Genomic DNA, 19125 nt, shown 5'->3' with positions numbered 1-19125 from the left:
GTAACCGGAGCCCATAGACATCTACAATGTAAATACCGCCACCTACCTTGAGATATAAGTTCTAAGGTCTCAGTATAGTTACAACGGCTGCCCCACCCTTCATACCGAAACGCATTACTGCTTCACGGCAGAAATAGGTAGAGTGGTGGTACCTACGCGTGTGGACTCACAAGAGGTCCTACCACTTCGTGTTACTAAAAATTTATACGTTATTCGTATATAAAAAAAAAAAAAAACACCAGTTACATTAAAGCTTACTAGACAAATTCCGAGCATTTGTGTAGGGAATTAATTGTTTAGTGGCACTGAAATTGAATCAAGTTAATAAATAAAAAATATTTATAATTTTGTATTTCAAATTATTATGAACACATTATACAATGTTCGAATCAATAACGATGAATCGATTGTTTTCAATGTCGTCTTTAAGTTTTCTTTGTAACTCGAAAGACAAATTCACGCGTTTCCGACAGCGTGTTTAGCTTTGAATATCCTGAGGGTGTTGTCGCTGGAGCCGCTGATTAACAGGGAGGGATTCGACCAATCGCAGCAGAGAACTTTATCTTCGTGTCCGCTAAGGTCATAAAGTGGAGTTCGTGGACTGTAAAAAGATTTTAACGAATTATGACATATGTAATTGTATTTTATTTATCTATATATTAATACGCGAACCAAAAACTTTGTATCCCTTTTTACGAAAATTGCGCGGACGGAGGAGTATGAAATTTCCCACACATAGAGAATATAAGAGTGCACAATGCTAATATTTTTTTTTAATAATGCATAAAAGATAGATTTAATTAATAAAGAAAACATTACACACACTGCCATGTATTTGACACACACATATGTATATATACTCTTTGTTTATTGTCAAACTTTAGTTTGTCAAAAACTGTGGTCAAATTGAAAATAGATTAATATTGTTTATCTGTAATATTATTTGTCTATAAATTAATTTACCTTCTTGTTTCCCAAAGTTTAACCTGGTTGTCGTATCCAGCAGAAAGGAAAAGAGTGTCTTTTGTTTTAGACCAGCGAACTGATTGGACCCATCCTGTGTGTGATGTGAATGTTGTCTTCACAATACTCTCTGAAAATTATAACACCAATATAATATAAAACAAAAACATAATTTAATAACTAAAAATAGATAACTATAAAGTTTTCTTATTGGCATTAATGAGCAAACCAGCAAACCAAAAGTCTAGAAAAAAATATAACATGTGCGTGAGGTTTCATAGCCAGTGTATGAAGAATAACATTGGGTTATTAAATACATATATATATTTGCGTAATTACATGGAAGATCCAAGTGTCCTATGAAAAAATACACACATTTTTTACAGAAGTAAAGACATACTATAAGAATCAGTAGTTTATATATATAAAAATGAATTGCTGTTCGTTAGTCTCGCTTAAAGGCTTAGGTCTTTTATTTATCAACTGAGGCAGTACGAAGTCTGCCGGGTCAGCTTAGTATTCTATAATTTTCTATTAGCTAAAATTAAATTCCGAAAATAGAAATTCGTAGCTTACCTGTAGATCTAGGGTCATATAGCCGGACATGTCTATCTGCTGATGCAGTAATAATGCTGTTGTTCAGAGGTGACCAATCAACATCAAAAAAGGCCTTATTACCTAGAAAGTTAAATGTAAAAATTGTTTTAGTACTAATTATAGAAAAGGACACAGAATTTGCAAGACTGCACTTTGCAAGACTGCATTTAAAACTTTCATGACCACCAGAATTTATTAAATTATGCCTATTAGCTAGAAGATCTGTTGACCCTGCTACATCTAAATCATTTGTGAGAAGTCTTCTGTTTTTAATTTCTACATCATTTAAAGCAAAGATTTAATGAATTTCAGAAATATTTTTCATACAGGTTTTATGGTAAATTTAACATACCAGCAATTTCTTGTTTAATACCACCCAAATCACAGTCCCAAATTTTCAATAAGTGGTCCCAACCACTGGACAGTACTGTGTTGTAATCCATCCATTGAACACCCGAGATAGCCTCCTTGTGTCCTTTTAAAGTGGTCAGTGGATTCTATAAATTTAATAAGTAAAATTGGAATCATATTCATTCATTATCCAAGCAACATTTGACTTCTTTGTTTAAAATAATCAAACTGTTTTACCAATTTAGTTTTTTTAATCTGCACAACTTTTAACTAGTCAATTGAAAAAATCAGTCCTATAATACCTATTATACACAAGTATAAGTGTTATAGGACTGCTTCATTCAATTCATACTCACTCTAGTAGTGCCGTGTTCTGGTTTACTTTTCTTTGTAGCTGGATGGTTTTCTTCTTCTGCTAAGCCTAAATTGGGTATACATATTTTATTTATTATGTAGACTCAAAAAAACTAATTTAAAAATAACAACTAAACAAATGTAATAATACATATTTGATTTATTCTGGAGGACCACATAGCTGTTTTTCCACTTGTCATCTTAAAGGAGACCTAGGACCTTAAAGGAGGGTGGGTACCACCACCCTGCCTATTTCTGCCGTGAAGCGGAAAGGGGTTTCGGTTTGAAGGGCTGGACAGCCGTTGTAACTATACTGAGACCTTAGAACTTGTATCTCAAGATAGGTGGCGCATTTACGCTGTAGATGTCTATGGGGTCCAGTAACCACTTAACACCAGGTAGACTGTGAGTTTGTCCACCCATCTAAGCAATAAAAAAATTAAAAAAAATCTTTAATATAGCTGTAGTAAAGTACTAAAAATTGATGCAGGACAGTGGCACTTATTAGTGTTGGCTCACAACAAATTATCAGTTTTTCAAGTTATCAATTCCCATATAAAAATACTTGTTTCAAAGATTGCAACTATACTAGGGCTTAAATCAATTAAAATTGCCTTCCAAAAGTCCTTTCACTTAAATTATTATTGAGTATCTACTCACTTGCACTCCAAAGACAAATGTTGTTATCCCAGCTCCCACTTGCAAAACGGTTACCATCAGCCGACACAGACAGACACTCAATTCCCTTGTCGTGACCACGGTAAGTGATCATACAGTCAACAGAATTTCTAGATACATTCCATACCCAGAGTATTGCTGTTTGATCATGAGATCCACTGAAATCATACATACCTTCTGTATACATCTTCAGGATTTAATTATTTTTGTCATTCTATTTATGTTAAATTATCTATTTTAATTTTTTCAGATCATAACTGCTATGCTATATCTGTAGTATGAATTTTTAATATACTAACTAAATAATGCTGAGATACATATAAATTTAACTTAAATTTGTCAATGTGACAGGTTTTTATATCAAATATATTTATTAAATTACTATCTATTCAATTTCTCACCTAACAAATGTAGCTTGATCGCCCTGGAAGGAAACCCATGATACTGCTTTTACTGGTGATGTATGACCTGGTATGGCTAGTTTGTGTTGTCCTTTTGTGCTCCATATATGTAAGCTATTGTCATAACTTCCTGATAGAATCCTGGATGAAATGAGATTTGTTATTTTACACGTTATTTTGTAAGATTTTACATTAAACTTTTATAACTTAAATAATTTGATTTTATCCAAATTCGTTTTCATCTTACCAACTACTGTGTGCCTGAACAGCTGACACCCAATCATCGTGCATTAAACAGTCCTGTGGAGTTGGTGCAGGGAACCTTTCCAAGTATTCGACCTCAAGCGTGTCCTCTGTCGATACTCCTTTTTCTTGTAAGTGCTCTGCGAGGGAGGCACAAAGTAACTCTCCACATACTAAGAAATCAAATATTACCGCCTTCTCGAACGATGGTGATGTCTCCTTCAAAATTGCGTTTATTAAGGTATTAAGGTCCGCAGGGTGTACGTTACACTGGATAGCGTAAGGACTATCCGGAACTGCATATCTGTATAAAATATAGGCGGTTTAGAGCGAACTACTTTAATGGACCACATGTCAAGACAAGTGCAAGACTTACTGTTCTTGTTTAGTTATAAATCTAACTTGCAATTGAGCTTCTAAAGCATCGCCAGACATTTTGTACTTCAACAACTTAAGTTGTGTTAAAGTTTGGTATTGATATAAATGAAGAATAAACAACCTGAATCTAAATTAAAAACACGCCGGAATCTCATTGATTGACAGCTTTCACCAGGCCTGACTGCTGACATCTGACAGTAGTAGTTCCATTTTTACAAGAAAAAAGGCGAAGGTATCACCAAAGACATTTACCAACTGAGATAAAATTAAATTAAATGAGATGACATGATATGGGATGAAATATAATCTCGGTAAAATGAAGGTTATTTACTGAGACTTTTTCAGTGGACTTTTTGGAAGATCCCGAGAAGCTACGTCCAGCGGCTTTGTTTCATTTTCCCACATTTGTGCACTTTCACAGATTCTTAATAGCTTATAAAACTCAGTTATAACACATTTCAACATAAAGAAACGTTAAATTAACAGCTGAATCTTGGGTGTAATTAGCAGCGGCCACAGTATCTAGTCGTATTAAAACACAGGACACTCATAAGTTTTCAGCTTGATATATGTACCCTTTGTGGTACACTCCCATAAGTTCTCAGGTAACGAATAACGAATGCCCAAATTTAACAAGTTCTTCAAATTTACTTCCTACAACAAATATAGTGGTAACCACAACAAAAGTAGTAGTCGACTAGCTATTCACCTTAATTTTAAAAGAGTTGATTTCTCCCAATAGTTATTCTTTTGCCACAATAATTCTCATTGTCAAAAAAAAAAAGATTGAGGTTATGTCAGGCTCCATCAAAGATTACATGTTCTATTTGTTTACATTGCATTGAAATGAATTTAATTTATATATTAAATATTTCTCAAAATGGTCGTTAAAGTAGATACAGCCAATAAGCTAAAATATTGCCTTAAAAGAAAAGCGGGTAGAAGTATCATAGAAAGACGCCCAATATTTTCCCCGGACGGCGAGTAAGTAAAACAACACATTTATCCACGATGTTATAATGTTAACAGAGAATTCAAAATTCCGATATTAATGAATAGATGAAATGAATTGTCCATAATATTCAAACAATTATGTTATTACAATTTAGAATGCTCTAAAATATATATAATTTTTTAACCTATGAGAACAGTATGTTTTAATCTGCACAGATCAAAGTTGCGCTTTCTAAAAAAAAAACATTCAATTGGCGGCTTATTTATGTTATAGATCAGTGGCAGTAATAGTAGAAGATATAGTGCATGTATACAATGTACAAACATGCGAACTAGTCAGGACTTTAGAATCTGAAACTCCCATTGATGGATTTGTTGGAATAGAATTTCCCCAAAATGAAGATTACAATTTATATGGTTGCTCTAAATCTGGACTGGTCACAATATGGACGTGGGACAAAGGAGCAGTTCTCAGAGACACTGTAAGTAGAATTGTTACAGCTCTGGTAAAATAAAAATAAAAGTTTTCTGTGCAGCATTAGTCTAGAATATTACTACCCCAACTCTTTCCATTAGTATTGTAAAAGGGGATCAGTGAATGGCAATCACCAACTGGAATTTACTGATGGTTTAGAAAATGTAAGCCTGTACTTACTTAAAGGAACCTGCATATGGTCCGCCTAGTTGTCAAGGGCTACCATCACTCATGGTCATTTGTAAGGGGCATAGTCAAGCTGAGCAACCATTGAGTGCTCACTGCAAACCATGAAGAATAAGAAGGAGAAACCATTTAAAGAAAGCCATGCTTAAGAAATACTGTGGAGAGAAGTATATTCTAAAGCTGGTCGGTCCATGGCAAGATGCCATAGTTCTAGGTAGTGTGTGGGTGGGTGGAGGCATTTATATTGTTAATGTCAATGAGCTTCAGTAACCACTTAACACCAGGTGGCTGTGAGCTTCCCATACATCTACGCAAAAAAAAAGCACGATGGGATCAGACACTCCTCATCTCAGATAACTTGTTTATAAATTAATAACAATTAATATAAGTGCTAAAGAATAAACAAGTTTTTCATAAAAATTTCAGTTATATTTTTATTATAAATTTAACTTTCAGCATCTTCAAATACCTGCAAATTTAATAGTACTGACATTTGATTTAATAAATGAAAATGAATGTTTTATAACTGGAGCTGGTGGTTCATACTCAAAAAACATACATTATGCATCATATTCAATAAAAACTGGTGAATTACTTTGTGAATACGGAACTCGGATATGGAATACTCAACCTTTGATAAAGGTTGCTCTCGGTTGGAACAATGATGACAGATTTGCTGCAATCTGTAATGGAACAAAATCATTGTACATTCAAAGCATTTACAATCAGAATACATCTGCAATGTAAGTTACATAAATATTGACTGGCTATGAGAGACAATACATCTCTAAATTTTTTTGAGAGTTTAGATGTACAAGACTAACATTTGAACTCTTTTTGCAATCATTACCCTAATACTCTCTAGTAAGAATATGGTGACAATGGAATAGGTACAAATGTAGCAGAATCATTAAAAATGCCAAGACCAACACCACCTAAGACAGCTGCACCCATCTACAAAGCACACCCTGCACCATAGGTAAAGCCCCCTTTGTCTTTGAAAATGCTGATGTTAATGCTGTTTCTTGAAGGCTGGCATACCTGTATCTGATCTGTCAATGATGATGACTAGTTTCATTAATAATTATAATTGATTATCAAAAATGAACAAGCACTAGAAAATGATATAATGTTAGAATGCCTTAGGTATTAAGTATGCCACTGTAGTTTTGTGCATAAAGCATAATGAATAATTTAATGGTGTAACCCTTTATTTACTATCCAAAATCAATTTTCAACATTAATACAAATATATGATTACAAATCATCATCTATTTAACATTTTGAATAATATCCAAAAGTAGGTCACAAAAATATTGTCTTTTTTCAGTTTCTACAATTTCTCAGAATATCGAATAGTGTCTGTAGCATGTCACAAAAGTATCAATACATTAGCAGTAACAGACACTCTTGGCCGAGCTACAGTCATCAGAGGAAATTTATATGACATTAGGAATGCAGCAAAAGAAGTGTTTCATTGGCATTGTCTGCCACCTATGGCTTTGTGTTTCTCAATGCAAGGTTTGGATATTTTCAAATACAAAAAGATATAAGTTATATCTTGATATAATCAAATTCAAAAGGAAACTACTCTTGTCTAGGTAATTATTTATACTCTGGAGGTGTGGAATCGGTGCTCGTGAAGTGGACCTTGGGTAGCTTGGCATACAAAGCTGCAGAGAAATCATTCCTTCCTCGCCTTCCTGGATTGGTGCGATATATAACAACAAACAACACACATATTGCAATCACCCTCACAAATAACTGTGAGTATTTGTTCACTTTTGTTAACCTATAGTCCTATATCAAACTGAGGCTAATGTGTCATTGTTTTTTTTTTAAAGGAAATTTTTCTTTTTTATTTTTCTTACAATGCCTCAACGGAAGCCATCAACAGAAGTTATATTTACTCATTCCTTAATTACAAGGTTATGCTGGCATGTAGAAAATCGATTTCAACATAATCATGTCATAGTGTGATTAAGAACTTTAATAATTGAAGGTCAACAAGAAAGCAGGCAGTTAAGCTATATGAAAAATGATTAAATAAATAAATAATTATTATAATATTTTTTCCAGCGATAGTGATAGCGAATGCACAAATGCATGCTGTTGGCACAATAGCTGAGTGTGGTGGTGTTTCGCCCACTGCGCGCACTCTCGAACCTGTCCTTATCTACCAGCACAAGCTTGGAGCTCTACTAATGCACGGACCAACCGGTCACTTGCAATTGTATTCTACAACCTCCAACAAAGTTTTATATAATGTAAGTAACATAGGTTCACCCATTTTATATATACAAATGAGCCAATATTTTGTAAAATGGTATAGATGCCTAGAGAAATTTACAACCGACCTGGCTTTAGAACTACCTAGCGCCAGGTCCTCATGCGCCATAACACTTGAGCTTGAAGTCTCAAATGTATTTTTGACTGAACAATGCTATTCCTTTATCAGTGAATACTTCCTAGGTACATGTATAGTCTCAATATGAATACACATTTTACCCATTAGGCACCAAAAATTTTTAATGCCTAACATGAGCACAATTTTGAGAACAAGAGACTTCCTTCACACATTTAGTTATACAATAATGTGACATGACTATGTATGATGCTGCACATCTGTGTTAATTTTTTATTTAAAACATTAATACCACCACTCACACATTAATATGGGAAACGAGATCTTAACTACCTATTCTATAATGATTTATTTTGATTGGTCAAGACCACTGGACAATCTGCAACAACAATTTGAATGTTTTCACTGAAACTGACTTGTAGGTCTGGATAAAATACTGGCTATAAATTTCTAAAACTAGTAGAAAAGTGATAAAAAACCCATTACTAACCACATCACAAATAGTTTCTCTTTTAGTCAGTTCATGTTTCAAAAGCCTGTATGGGCAATGCTCTGTTGCCCTGTACTGGTAGATGTTGTTTATTTTTAATTGTGTACATTGTAAGTATAAGTTTGTTTTTAATGATTCGATTAGGCGTGATTTATAATGTTATCAAATTAGGAATCGCCAGTACTGCTGTCTTTTTTTTCTTCCGAGAACAGCTTTAACCGCATCTAATGCAATATAAAAAATATTTTTTTTTAGATTGACATCACTGGTCAAAATCGGATACAACCTGAGAGGTGGAACCTTATGCCTTTACAAACCGAAATTACATGTGCATCCCTAAGCCCCAACGGGCAATGGTTAGTCACATCGGAATATCGAAATGACGGTTTTATGTACCCAGAAGAACGGCTAAAATTCTGGACGATAAATCAGAATAACAAACAAAAATCACCGTTCTTGATGAACACCTGCATAAACCTGTCCCACGGCGGCTGTCGGGTTGTTGCTCTGGCGTTCAGTTATGATGGAAAATTGTGCGTGTCATCCGGATTGGATCATAAATTTAGAGTTTGGGAATTTGACTGTTCGAATAACAAGAGGGGCGTTTGGGTGTGTTTGACAGCGTGTTACTATTCATCGGGCGTGGCTCAGTACTTGTCCCAAGGTATATTGAACAATTTTAAAATCGGTCACTCCGAGCCCAGCAATGATTTCACTCAATTCCCCTACATGAAGGAAATGAGAAAAGATGACCCGGTAAAAAAGCTGGCAAACTTTCACAACGAATACACTATAACGGACGACAGGATGAGCGCTGGCTCGTGCAGTAACAGCGAAAACGAAATGAGCGGATTGGCTATGTCAAGAGATGGGTCATTAATAGCCGCGTGGTTCGGTTGTAAGCTTACACTCTGGGACACATATCTGTGCACTTTAAGGACGAGTCTGTCTCATCCCGCTTTGAGGCCGAAAGGCGTCGACGTTAAATTCGGGAACAACGACGCTGCACATTACGTAAGTATAATAATTACTAATATCATGATAACTAAAGATTTTAGAAACACATCATCGATGATACACGAGAGAGTCAGTTCACGATTGACTTCCACGGTGAAGGAGTAAATAACATCGTGTTATAAAAATCAAACCCGCAAAATTATAATTTGCGTAATTACTGGTGGTAGGACCTGTTGTGAGTCCGCACGGGTAGGTACCCAACCAGCCTGCCTATTTCTACCGTGAAGCAGTACCTAATGCGTTTCGGTTTGAAGGGTGGAGTAACCGTTGTAACTATACTGAGAAACTAGAACTTATAACTCAATGAGTTGGCGCATTTACGTTGTAGATGTCTATGGGCTCCAGTAACCGCTTAAGGTGGGCTGTGAGCTCGTTCACCCATCTAAGTAATAAAAAATAAAACTGGTTTGCGTTTGCGAATGCTGCCACGCTTTACGACACTGAATTCAAGAAATTGCAGTAGTTTATTCAAAGATGTCTCGTATTACAAAGAAGAGGGCATGGTTGTAGTAATAACTAGACAGCATGTTAGTGCCAATGTCGCATGCAATACGTTCTATAACCATTAGAATTGGAATATAACTAACTGGTACAATTTTTGCGGGTTTTACTTGCACATATATCATGATGTTATTTATTTATTTCATGAAAGACCAACAGCTTAGATTAACATAACAGATTAACAAATATGAAACAGATTATTAAGTAAATAAATATAATTAGGAAAATTAGTACCCGTTTGCGGGATTTGAACACCTGAACAGGTGCTTCTTTTAATGAGAGTATACCGGACGTCTTAACCTTTAGGCCACGATGACTCGTTATAATGATCAGTCAGTTTCCAAGCGATATAAGATTTATGTAAAAAGATAGTTTATGAAATACACGTAAATAATTGACCACAAAATTCATTTGGCAATTGGCTTTTTTTTTATGGGAAAGCTATTCAAAATGGCCTGGTATAAAATTATTATAATAACTATTATTGCAGTTGGTGTGCACAACGGAATCTTGCTTGGCCGTCTGGAGTTTGTTATCTTTGACCGTTAAATGGTTGGTGCAATTGAATCCCATGGCTTTGTGCAGTGATTTACTGTCAAACAAAATGGCCGTTGTTACTTCGAATAATGACAGTAAGTGAAACTTTAGACATTATAGCGATAACGACGAAGGAAAACTGAGGTGGAAGCTATCGTATACCACAAGATATTTAACAGATGCCTAAATCGTGCTAACTACATTTTCATGAAAAGTTCACATATTATATATTATATAAAATTTCCGAACAATAATATTCAGAGCGTATATCTACCGAGCAACATCACCAGCTCAATTCCGTTTATAAAAGTTCCCAACTTTTGGTCTCATGTCAGAATATCGAAATGTTACGGAAGCTCATACCAAACAATGAGTACGTGAATTACATTTACCATTCATTTACAGAATAAGCTTGTATCTTTCAAACTATTCATTTGTCTGATGTATGTTAATATTCTATTCAGTTCAAAAATAACTTTTTACCAGTGCTTCATCATTTTTGTTTCAGTACACATATTTACTCCTCACAGTTCCAAGCCTCTGATGTCACAGCAACGCGTCTCGGATCCGAATTTAGGAGTGTTCAAAAAATGCGCCTTCGGAGCGTCGACGAAAGACGGTGTTACGTTATATTTGCTGAGAAATGATGTTGTAAGTAAAACATATTATATTCTGTACGTCAGGCCATATGGAAAGAGACTTTAATGTTTTTTTTAACCAATATTTTAGTAGAAACTATTGAGTCTCTATAGCGTGCAAGGATTAATAAGAAACGTGTTCAGTTAAGTGACTAACGTATATTGGGATTACAACCTAACGTGCTATTGACAGCCCGACAATCCCGAGACTAGCGTAGCATCATTGCAATATAATTACCGCTAACACATACATATAATTATTAGTTGCTATGGGGACATTTGTGGTCCTTACAAAACCATACATTTTGTTAGTATTACTTATAGTCCATGTGAATAACTTAAAAACCGAACACATTAGTATCTGACTATTTATTACAATACTTTTTTGAGTCTTACCCAAGTGCCTGCTGCAAAGACTATTGACTAGCAGTCCCTCGATCTTGATCGATGTGATGTTCAGAAGACTGTTGCCACTCTTTTTAATGACATGTGGTATACGTGGTCTCTATAAACGATTAAAAATAGTATTAATGAATAAATTATATGTAATTAGAGCTCAATCTTCAAGTACTAAAATGTATAGTAAATATTAGGTTGTATGAGAAAAATATTCAATAGTTTCCTATTTAGCAGGGTAGTCTCATCTGATGATTGAAAAAACGATTAGACTAATTAAGCTAAGAATAACTATGTGTACATAGGTCTATACCTATGTATCTACATTTGGAACAGGCCGAGAATAGCATCGCCTAACTTTCTAAAAGTCTCGTATAATGTTTTTTTTTATTGCATAAATGGGTGGACGAGCTCACAGCCCACCGGGTGTTAGGTGTTTACCGGAGCCCATATACATCTACAACGTAAATGCGCCACCTACCTTAAGATATGAGTTCTAAGTTCTCAGTATAGTTACAAACGCTGCCTCACCCTTCAGGCCGAAACGTATTACTGCTTCACGGCAGAAATAGAAGTATGGGACAGCCATTATTACGATGCAATTGAGATTTCAACATCACGTCTCAAAGTGGATGCCGGAGGTTGCGTTCTGATGCCTAAGTGTACCGATTAGCACTGAACACCAGAAGAGCTCGTTTGCCATAACAATAAAAAAAAATCATTAAAAGAGATAATTTTTTTATTGCTTAGATGGGTGGACGAGCTCACAGCCCACCTAGTGTCAAGTGGTTACTGAAGCCCATAAACATCCACAACATAAATGCGTCACCCACCTTGAGATATAAGTTCTGAGGTCTCAAATTTAGTTACAACGGCTGCCCCACCCTTCAAACCGAAACGCATTACTGCTTCACGGCAGAAATAGGTGGGGTGGTGGTACCATGCGGACTCACAAGATGTCCTACCACCAGTAATTTTTTTTATTAGTATTAATGATTCCATTGCACCGAATTTTATATTTTCGCATTCGATCAGTAGCGCTGGGTTCTCTTCGAATTAAGAACGTTTTAAATCGTTAGGCTTTGTTTCAACAGGAGGTCTTCAGTTTCGAGCCGGAGAAAACAAAAGAGGGACGCCTTGAATCGATCCCGCACAGCAACGCGCCCGTCTCCAAGTTCAGTACACTGCTGGCCGAACAGCAACTGTCGGCAGTCCGTAGAGGCGCACCGGTCGACACGCTGGCGTCAGACGCGGACGCTACGAGCAGTGCGGCCATCTCGAACGTATGTATCCATCTAGTAATCGACGAAACTCGTGTGCTATAGTAAGTAGTTCGTAAACAGTCAACGTTGCCCAAACGTCCTACCATTACGGATCCTCCATAACCATAGGTGTAAATTAACCCACAGAGACAGCCCACTGAGTTTCTCGCCGGATCTTCTCAGTGGGTCGCGTTTTCGATCCGGTGTTAGATTCTGCGAAGCACGGCTCTTGTTAGGGTTTGTGTTAGCAACGTCGTCAGGTTTGAGCCCTGTGAGCTCACCTATTAGTTAGGGTTACGCTGAAATGGCCTCTCAAGGCCATCAGCTTAGGTATTAAAAAAAAAGCCCGTAACATCACGCAGTACAATAAAAGCTCCTTATTCGCACTTCCTCCATTCATGTCTTCACTATTCGCGGATTAAAAATATGCGATCCAATTCCTATATTCGGGGCTAAAGATTTCTTTATTCTCAGATCTAATCGGTACATCGATACATGCACATTGATAAAAATGATTCCATTAAGTAGATCTCCAATCGAATATACTTTGTAAACGCGCTTTTCCATATTCACGATTTCTGTATTTGCGGCATATTTACGGAACATATACCCCGCGAATAAGCAGCTTTTACTGTATAACAAAGCTCCGACCGAACGAAACCAAAGCGAACTTGTGTGGTAGTCAGGATTATAAGACATCACATCAAGACTGGCGAACATTTTGGATGAGTCAAATTTTGTACATAACTTTTATAGTACTAGCTCGTGGAGTCGCTTAGTTATAAATAGGGAAACAAAGATTGTATAAAATTGGTATGTCTCTAGTTAGAATAGTTTTCCTTTGATTATGATACCATTTCGTACATATAAAGACGCTATTATAGTATACTAGCTGTACTCGCCCGCTTCGCTGTGCATTTAAAATGAACATTATTATTTATTGTCATTATTGTTAGGGAGTCCAACACTCATATAAATATTAGCCTATCCATTAAGTGCATGTATAATATTTTCTACATGGATACCAAGTTTCAAGTCAATCGGATGCATGGTTCAGTAGTTATAACGGAACATCCGTATAAACCACTGTAGATTTATATTTATATTTATATCTATATCTATATCTGAATATTTATATTAGTTTAGATTCACTGGTTTTCGTGAGTCGTAGACATAATTAAAACTTCATTCATACAGACGACAGTGACCACTGAAGCTGTAAAGAATTTGAAACGTCGAAAATATAATGACAACAAAAAACGCCATATTAAAAATTGTTGTAAATAGGTTGTAGTCAAAGCTTTCATAAAAAAAACCTACCCAATCTAGAACCTACGACCTTCAACCTACCACGGACTTCCCGCGCTCTTAAGCGTGTTGATAATATAAGCAGTGTAGTTAATATTAAATTGCCTACTGTAATGAATTTAATTTATTATGTACATTAGAACCACGTGATAGATAAACATTAAGATCTTTTCCATTACACAGGTTTGTACTACCTATTTGCACTGTGATAATGTTACAGATCTAAAGTACCGTCTGCATGTTCATTATTAGTTCGTTTAATTCTACTAATTTTTTTTTGTTGTTTTGGATGTGGTTGGTTTGAAGAACACACGGTCAACCCAAATTCCAGGGGTTAACGATCTCTATAGATTTAATAAACATGAATGTGTGACTACCCATTTGCGGGATATTAGTTCGAAGTCTTAAATGTGTTTTAGTAACAACTCTATTTTCCTTCGCACCGGAATGCATTATTGGTTCGTTGCACAAACAAACAAACAAAATGCTGGTAGAAATATCTGCGAGCTCACATTACTAAAGCCAATAATGGTGATAAGACGAAAAAATAATTGGAATTTCCTCGCAGATATCGATGGCGCCGCCATATATGACACCTCCAGTAAGTCTCCTCTGTACAACATTTTTACAAGAACTAGCTGGCCAAGAAGAGCCCAAAGATGACGAATTCACAGACCTCGAGGAGAAAATGAACGTAGATCAGTCTAGCGATGAAGAAGATGATGTAATAAAATTAAACGGCCCCTATGCACCAAGAGCAACCGAACTCTGGACACCGAATTACGAAGCCGTCAAAGCAAAGAAACTTAACAGAATACTTGAAGATCCGTTCATAGACTTGCACGCGACGAGTTCGTTATTTGGAATTTAATTATGTGTATTCAATTTTAAGTAAATTTTAAATAAATATTCTGAATTTGCGATCACTTTATTACTGATATCCTTAGTCTGCTACTAATAATGTCCAAATAACTAGTGGCTTTCGTGCTATCCTTCGGTTTAATAAACTGTGGACGATGTCCAATATTAAATTTCAAGATATACCTATTATTTTTATAATGTTTATGATATGTCACGGTATGTTGTCACATAATATATTTCTTTGTATGTGTTTTAACAGAATTATTTCACGAACCACTTAAATCGCCAATATCAATAGACGACTCATACCAATCACCATTTGACACCAAACAATTTGTTATCCGCGTAAAAATAAATTATTTCATTATTACATACATACCTTACCTATTCTAATTTTGCATCTAAACAAACATCAAACAATCAAAATTACTTTAAGATAATGTAATGAAGTAGCTCGAAGCAACGTTATTTTATATATTCCCATAAAGTTGTCAAGATAGTAATTCTGAAATATTTGTTGTGATAATAATTTTAACAATGGAATTACTGAATAAAGAAGAAATATTGTCAATAGCAAAAATATGTGGATTTAATAACGTCATAAGTTGGTGCATTGAAGAGTTTCCTAATAAAGTCATCGGATACCTTGGAGATCATCTTAAACTTGTTATTCAAGTCGAATCAAAAGGAATCCGGACTAATTTAAACCTGTTTATAAAATGCATGCCGAGGCTGGACAAGTCGAAAGCTCAGTATTTAAAAGAACTGAACTTCTTCAAAAAAGAGTATGTTATGCTCAGTAAATTATTCAAAGATTTTCGGAGCATTGAAGGTAATATTTTCATATCCCTTCCAAAATGCCTAGCCTCGAATTATTACCTATATGTAAATTTATAAGAAGCGTTGTATAATTTGTTATCATTATTTTAGCTTCCCGTAAGTGGCGCCCTAAGCTACTCTTCATAAAAGAGGATATATTCGTTTTTGAAAATATCACAACAATTGGATATTCCATGCCAGACCACAAGGAGACCATGCCATTAGAAATGTTAAGAGCCGCTGTTAAAAGTTTAGCTAGATTCCACGCTGAATCATATATTTACGAGGAAAATAAATCTAAAGAACTCGGAAGACCCTACAGAATTTGGGAAGACTATAGCGAATACCTCCAAGAACCTGAACAAGGAATGGCCTGGCGGAATACTGGCAGAAACGGTGTTATTGATTTCTTAAAAGTGTTTTCAAGGTTTAAAGCCGAATCAAATTTTTCTCGACATTTAGATTTCATCATACCAATGCTATATGATGGAGCATTAGCTCTAATGAAACCCAGCTCTGAATACAGGAACGTAGTGGCACATCGTGATCTGTGGACGAACAATATACTGTTAAAAAAATGTGAAGATTCTTATCATGCTGTTTTAGTTGACTTTCAAACAGTCTTGTATTGTTCTCCGATGCTGGACTTGTCATCTCTCATATTCTTTAACACGACCAGAAGTGACAGATACAATTATACAGACGAACTCATCGATCTTTATTATGACACGATATCGGAAGAATTACTCATAGAAGATATTCAAATCAATGAAATCATGGACAAAGATACCTTGATAAAGGCGTACAATGATAGCATTATGTTTGGAATTACCCAAGCTGCATTAATAGTTCCAATAGTATCGATGACCGAAGAAAAGAGAAAACAAATATTCTATGACCCTGAAAATTGTGAAAGAGCGAATGTCGTTTCTCGTGGTGAATACTTTATTGAAATCGCCAAAGAAGATGCATCTTATCGAAAAAGGGTACTAGAATTATTCGATGAAATTATTGAAAGATACATATATCCACATGAAAGCAGCCAACATAGACCCGATAAACATTAACAAAATCATATATTACTGAGCAGAGATGATTTAAAGACTTTGACTTTTATCATAAACTGCGAATAAATCGAAATTTGAGATTCATGGTTTCCTACATGTAAATAAATTTTTATTTGTTTTAGGTTTAATATATCTTATTTACTCTTATAATCTTAGTTAATGATAATATTGTGCCATAGAGCGGTGACTATAATTTGAAGTGCTTGTCTAATTATCTGCAATTAATAATTTTGTTTTCATTAAGGAACATACATTGTTCTTCAGTTATGGATTCTGAGTCAAAGCCAATCTGTGATAATGGCATTTGTGTATCAGATGCGGACGTCAAATCTATTGTATCAAACTATCTGGTTCTAGAAAACGACTGTGCTATAAGTAACTATTCTATTTATAAAGCAAGTGATCAAATGCTAGGGTATATAGCAGACTACTGGAAATTGAAATGTCACTTGACTGATGAAAGAGTGCTTTCCTTTTTCATCAAAGCTATATCGAGATGCAACCCGGCAAAAGCGAATATGATAAGGGAAATGAAACTCTTCGATAAAGAATTATCCTTCTATTCTCTCATCCGGAAAAATATGATGGTTGCCGGTAAGATTAGTTCAAAATGTATAATCTCTCGGATATGGGCCTTTAATAAATTGTGACGTAATAATTATTGTTGCAGGTCTCAAGCCGTTTAGCAGTAGGCTAATTGCTACTTTAGACGATGCAATGGTATTTGAAGACTTAAACGCTCTTGGCTATAAAGTTAAGAATAAATTCGATAAATTTGATTTAGATCACACTTTACAATCCCTGAATACTTTAGCGAGATTTCATGCGTCTTCAATAATTTTTGAAGAGCGAAGAAGCATTGAACTGCAGCGCAATTATACAATGAATGAGGATTTTAATCAATTTTTTGATGAGGCTGGCTACCGAGAGTCGAATGTTTGGTTTCAACAATGCATGAATGGAGCGCTTGAAGCTGTCCGTTCATATTCTAAATATAATAAAAAAGAGCTGGAGCTAATTGATGCGCGTTGGAGTCAGGTTTGGCTGTCAGCCTTAAACCTAAGCTCGTGCTCTTCAGTTTATAGGAATGTTTTGTGCCACCGTGATTTATGGAACAATAATATAATGTTTCTTTACGAAGACAGAACTGGTAATCCAACAGACTGTTTATTTGTAGATTTTCAGGCCATACGCTACCAGCCGCCTGCTAGTGATGTTATGCTTTTATTGTGTTGCAATCTGGACAAAAAGTATAGAGAAGAAAATTTAAGTACTTTTCTCAATTACTACTATACTGAATTACAGTTATGCTTAGAAATATCCAATTTGAATATTATTAATAGTTTCACAAAAGAGGAACTGTATTTATCCGCCCAAGAACAAAGGAAATTCGGGTTAATCATCTCCGCTTGTATAATTCCCCAAATATGGTTAGATGACGAATTTACGACAAAAACGTTCAGTGACCCAAATCAATTTAAAAAAATTCTTACTATGGACAAGGGAGAATTCATCAAAAAGAACATGGAACACAATTTAAACTACAGAAAAACTGTTATGGAAATATTCGAAGAAATATGTGATAGATATTGTTTGTAATATACTATAGGCAATGGCTTTTAATATTTGATTAGACTTCGAGAGGATTATAAATGACTACTGTTAAAAGCCGCATTAATTTTATTGTTTTGCACTTTGCAAGTCCAGCTACGGCTCCGTGGGGTTTGCGGGATCCCTCAACATCGAATTGGGAACCGACGAGGGGCCCTATGAACTTATGAAATGACCATATTCTCGCTTTGTGTATTGTTTTAACGGGCCAATGTTAATAAAAACTACGTGGACAGAAAATTCTATCGTATTTTATATTTTTATTGTGTCAACTAAACTTAAGGCCTTTTTTTCTGTGCGATACAAAGAATTAAGTTTGGTCTATAGTGTGTTGAGTATCATAAATGTTTAAGCTCGCTTTGACTAATATATACATATACCAAAAATAGTAAAATTTTTTGTATAACGCACCCAAGAAAGCGCGGATCTGCTAATGATGATATGAGTAATGGAAACTTCATGTTACCCACAAAGAGGTGTCTCAAGACACCTAGTCTCTTTGCTGTTTAAAATAAGTTTGAATGTCAATAAATTGTGAAAAAATATTTTAGAGGCTCTGCTAGGTACGGCTATTGATGCGAATCACTTGTACGCTTTAAATTAAATGTTAGAAGGCAACAGCTACGAGAAGTATGTAGCAAAAATCGGAGAATCTCCGAAAACAATATTGAAA

General features: G+C 35.3%; 4 protein-coding genes across 4 annotated transcripts; 3 read left to right on the top strand and 1 right to left on the bottom strand.

Moving 5' to 3' along the window:
* Window positions 1-335: 335 nt before the first annotated feature.
* Window positions 336-4165, bottom strand: LOC114252536 (ribosome biogenesis protein WDR12 homolog). The gene is made up of 9 exons (XM_028187038.2): window positions 3964-4165; window positions 3592-3891; window positions 3345-3485; window positions 2926-3101; window positions 2268-2332; window positions 1913-2057; window positions 1540-1641; window positions 964-1093; window positions 336-601 (listed from the first exon to the last, which is right to left on the bottom strand). Exons 1-9 carry the CDS (start codon window positions 4020-4022, stop codon window positions 457-459), a joined length of 1263 nt encoding a protein of 420 aa, XP_028042839.1. The 5' UTR covers window positions 4023-4165; the 3' UTR covers window positions 336-456.
* Window positions 4166-4412: 247 nt separating this feature from the next.
* l(2)05287 (WD repeat-containing protein l(2)05287) lies at window positions 4413-15015 on the top strand. Its single transcript, XM_089729165.1, has 11 exons — window positions 4413-4949; window positions 5194-5401; window positions 6037-6323; window positions 6911-7101; window positions 7182-7346; window positions 7660-7847; window positions 8691-9449; window positions 10444-10585; window positions 10999-11141; window positions 12619-12807; window positions 14663-15015. Exons 1-11 carry the CDS (start codon window positions 4846-4848, stop codon window positions 14963-14965), a joined length of 2679 nt encoding a protein of 892 aa, XP_089585291.1. The 5' UTR covers window positions 4413-4845; the 3' UTR covers window positions 14966-15015.
* Window positions 15016-15375: 360 nt separating this feature from the next.
* Window positions 15376-16969, top strand: LOC114252698 (uncharacterized). Its single transcript, XM_028187291.2, has 2 exons — window positions 15376-15787; window positions 15886-16969. Exons 1-2 carry the CDS (start codon window positions 15493-15495, stop codon window positions 16839-16841), a joined length of 1251 nt encoding a protein of 416 aa, XP_028043092.2. The 5' UTR covers window positions 15376-15492; the 3' UTR covers window positions 16842-16969.
* A 4-nt stretch (window positions 16970-16973) lies between these two features.
* On the top strand, window positions 16974-18542 carry LOC114252572 (uncharacterized). Its single transcript, XM_089729167.1, has 2 exons — window positions 16974-17435; window positions 17512-18542. The coding sequence occupies exons 1-2, from the start codon at window positions 17108-17110 to the stop codon at window positions 18438-18440; spliced, it is 1257 nt and encodes a 418-aa protein (XP_089585293.1). The 5' UTR covers window positions 16974-17107; the 3' UTR covers window positions 18441-18542.
* The last annotated feature ends 583 nt before the right edge of the window (window positions 18543-19125 follow it).

This window comes from Bombyx mandarina, chromosome 08, assembly GCF_030267445.1.
Source record: "Bombyx mandarina strain Sakado chromosome 08, ASM3026744v2".
Taxonomy (NCBI): domain Eukaryota; kingdom Metazoa; phylum Arthropoda; class Insecta; order Lepidoptera; family Bombycidae; genus Bombyx; species Bombyx mandarina.
This window is presented reverse-complemented; position numbering and strand designations above follow the sequence as displayed.

Coding starts and splice junctions, on each gene's coding strand:
- LOC114252698 (XM_028187291.2), top strand. CDS start 15,493: ATGGAATTACTGAATAAAGAAGAAATATTGTCAATAGCAAAAATATGT. Junction 15,788..15,885: donor AGATTTTCGGAGCATTGAAG/GTAATATTTTCA, acceptor TCATTATTTTAG/CTTCCCGTAAGTGGCGCCCT.
- LOC114252536 (XM_028187038.2), bottom strand. CDS start 4,022: ATGTCTGGCGATGCTTTAGAAGCTCAATTGCAAGTTAGATTTATAACT. Junction 2,333..2,925: donor CATTTGTCTTTGGAGTGCAA/GTGAGTAGATAC, acceptor TACCCAATTTAG/GCTTAGCAGAAGAAGAAAAC. Junction 602..963: donor AAACTTTGGGAAACAAGAAG/GTAAATTAATTT, acceptor ATCTTTTTACAG/TCCACGAACTCCACTTTATG.
- LOC114252572 (XM_089729167.1), top strand. CDS start 17,108: ATGGATTCTGAGTCAAAGCCAATCTGTGATAATGGCATTTGTGTATCA. Junction 17,436..17,511: donor GAAAAATATGATGGTTGCCG/GTAAGATTAGTT, acceptor TTATTGTTGCAG/GTCTCAAGCCGTTTAGCAGT.